The sequence below is a fragment of the Saprolegnia parasitica genome (genome assembly GCF_000151545.1).
Source record: "Saprolegnia parasitica CBS 223.65 unplaced genomic scaffold supercont2.837, whole genome shotgun sequence".
Lineage (NCBI taxonomy): Eukaryota > Oomycota > Saprolegniomycetes > Saprolegniales > Saprolegniaceae > Saprolegnia > Saprolegnia parasitica.
The window spans coordinates 1-2,212 of NW_012157231.1; the positions used below are offsets into that span (position 1 = coordinate 1).

Sequence of the window (2,212 nt, forward strand, 5' to 3'; positions counted from 1 at the left end):
TTACGATCCCGATCGACCAGTTTTACACCATGTGCAAGAACGTCGGCGCCGACGACTCGACGTCCAAGAAATGGCTCGCCGAGTTCCAGCGCCGCAACCTCGTGCTGCACTACGACCAGAGCAAGGACGACGCGCTGCGGTCGACTGTGATTCTGCGCCCCAACGTACGATACTCTGTCTGTATTGAGAGATCTGCTGACGCGGGCGAGTGTTGTAGAAGGGCGAGAGCTTTGCTGCGTTCCAAGCCGCGCTCGACCCGGTCTTGTACAACCTCAAGCACGAGCGCATGGCCACCGAGAGTCAAATCCTCGATGCCCAAGAAGAGTGGCGCAAGGGTATTTGAACTCTCTCTTCTGGTCCGTCGAGACACCACGCCAATTTACTAGTGGCGACCATTGAGACGGAGCTCCGCAACGCCGCGATGACTGCGCCCAACGTACAAAAGTTCCTCGGCCTCGGTTTCATCACGACCGTACAGTGTTGATATGGGTGTGCCTCGACTTGAAAGATTGATAGTTTTACGGCGGCCTGGCGTACACGGTCTGGGACGTCTACTCGTGGGACGTCATGGAGCCCATCACGTACTTCATCGGCTTCTCGGCGGTCCTTGCGTCGTCGTTTTACCACACGATGACGAGCCGCGAGTCGACGTACCCCAACATGTGGAACCGCGCGTACGAGAAGAAGCTTTCGGCGCTGGCCAAGGACAAGAAGTTTGATTTGCACAAGTCCCATGCGCTCCTCGCGCAAATCAACGGTCTCAAGAAGGACGTGCAAGTTCTGCGGTACGATGCAAAAGCGTGTTGCAATCGACACTCACACATACGTGGTTTCTAGACTCCTCGAAGGCAAGACGGCGACGCCCGCCAAGGCGGCCAAGCCCGCGACGACGGCCGCGGCGTAGACGCATCGCGCTGCTTGTACGTCGTGCGCATACAACGAGTGTGTTTTTGCACGGACCCTTCCCCTTGTTGCCCCAAAGCTCATGGTTGACGTCGTGGTTAAGAGCACTCTATGGTCCAGAAGCATCAGAGTGCGCAGGCTACACTTGTGGCTCGTCCTTACGTGCTCCAGTTGCTCACGATGTCGCTATGTGGAGTCGAACTGCATCGCAGTAGGGTGTTCTCGGACCACTCCTCTGATTTTGGTGTCATCGTGCGTTGGACACGGGCTCTGGCGTCTTCGCAACGTACCATGTTTAGCGTAGCGCGGACATGTCTTTGGCTGCATGTAGCATGATGCGGTGGTGGTTGATTGGCCATTGCGCTAGCTCCGTTCTGACTGATGATTCAGAGTCATGAACCAATGAGACCTCCTGACCAGAGACTGAGTGTAATTTGAAGAAATCCTCCTTGTCGAACGTCCAGAGTGCACAAATCAGTGCACGAATTGTACGAGGAATAGTGAGCTCATACAACGATAGAGACGGACTTGTATTTTCTCCTGCAGCCATGACAAGGGGTTCGACGGTGCGTGTCCGATCGACTTTTAGCTCCTATGAAGGGACATTCATGCTCCTATGAACGATGGGTCATCAGCATTGGGTCATCAGGGATACCGGTAACTAGGTTCCTGCGGAGTGGGCTGGTAGGAAACCTCTCTTCGAGGTAACGTTGAGCAATGGAGTCGATGGAAGTGCGAAAGACCTGAAGCGTGTGTCTTCCGCGTCGCTCATTGTGTTATGTGAAGGTTGTGAGTTACAGGGCATGCAGTTTGTGACCGCATCTTGCGTGTTATCGGCGAAGCTGTTGGCCAGGCTGACGCTGCTTGCTGCCAGGAAAGCCAGCGTGATGCCGGGTCCGGGCACATCCCTGCGGGCGCCTCGTGCAATGAGGCGCTCGAGGAATGCGAAGGACATGTTGTTGCAAGTGGCCGTTGAAGGCGAGAACGAGGTAGTTGAATTAGAAATTATCGATCGGTCCCCTTCCCACGACTTGCTGTGGTGGCATTGGCCGACTCAAGGTGTGTTGGCAAGTGTAGCTGTGACGACGGCGCGAGGGTTATACTATCAAGAAACGCTGGCAGATTGTTGGACACGTGGCCAAGCGTGGCGAGGGACGCACATCAAGTGGGACGAGGAGACAACAACGTTGTAAACGGACAGAAAATGTGCCTGCGAGCCGCTGAGCCTTTTGCGTCGGCGTGTCGCTCGCCGTTTGAGCGGCGCGTGCGTTGGCTTTGCTCTGGCGCTGCTTTCGGACCCGCGCAGCCT

General features: G+C 55.8%; 1 protein-coding gene across 1 annotated transcript; it reads left to right on the top strand.

The window, feature by feature from the left end:
• The first annotated feature begins 3 nt into the window (after positions 1-3).
• On the top strand, positions 4-979 carry SPRG_15609 (hypothetical protein). Its single transcript, XM_012357298.1, has 5 exons — positions 4-164; positions 218-335; positions 387-472; positions 517-785; positions 838-979. The coding sequence occupies exons 1-5, from the start codon at positions 30-32 to the stop codon at positions 902-904; spliced, it is 675 nt and encodes a 224-aa protein (XP_012212688.1). The 5' UTR covers positions 4-29; the 3' UTR covers positions 905-979.
• Positions 980-2,212: the final 1,233 nt, after the last annotated feature.

Bases quoted from the DNA above. Each gene is read 5' to 3' on its own strand.
- SPRG_15609 (XM_012357298.1), top strand. From the start codon at position 30: ATGTGCAAGAACGTCGGCGCCGACGACTCGACGTCCAAGAAATGGCTC. The intron at 473-516 runs GTACAGTGTTGA...AAAGATTGATAG, and splicing joins GCCTCGGTTTCATCACGACC to TTTTACGGCGGCCTGGCGTA. The intron at 786-837 runs GTACGATGCAAA...CGTGGTTTCTAG, and splicing joins AAGGACGTGCAAGTTCTGCG to ACTCCTCGAAGGCAAGACGG.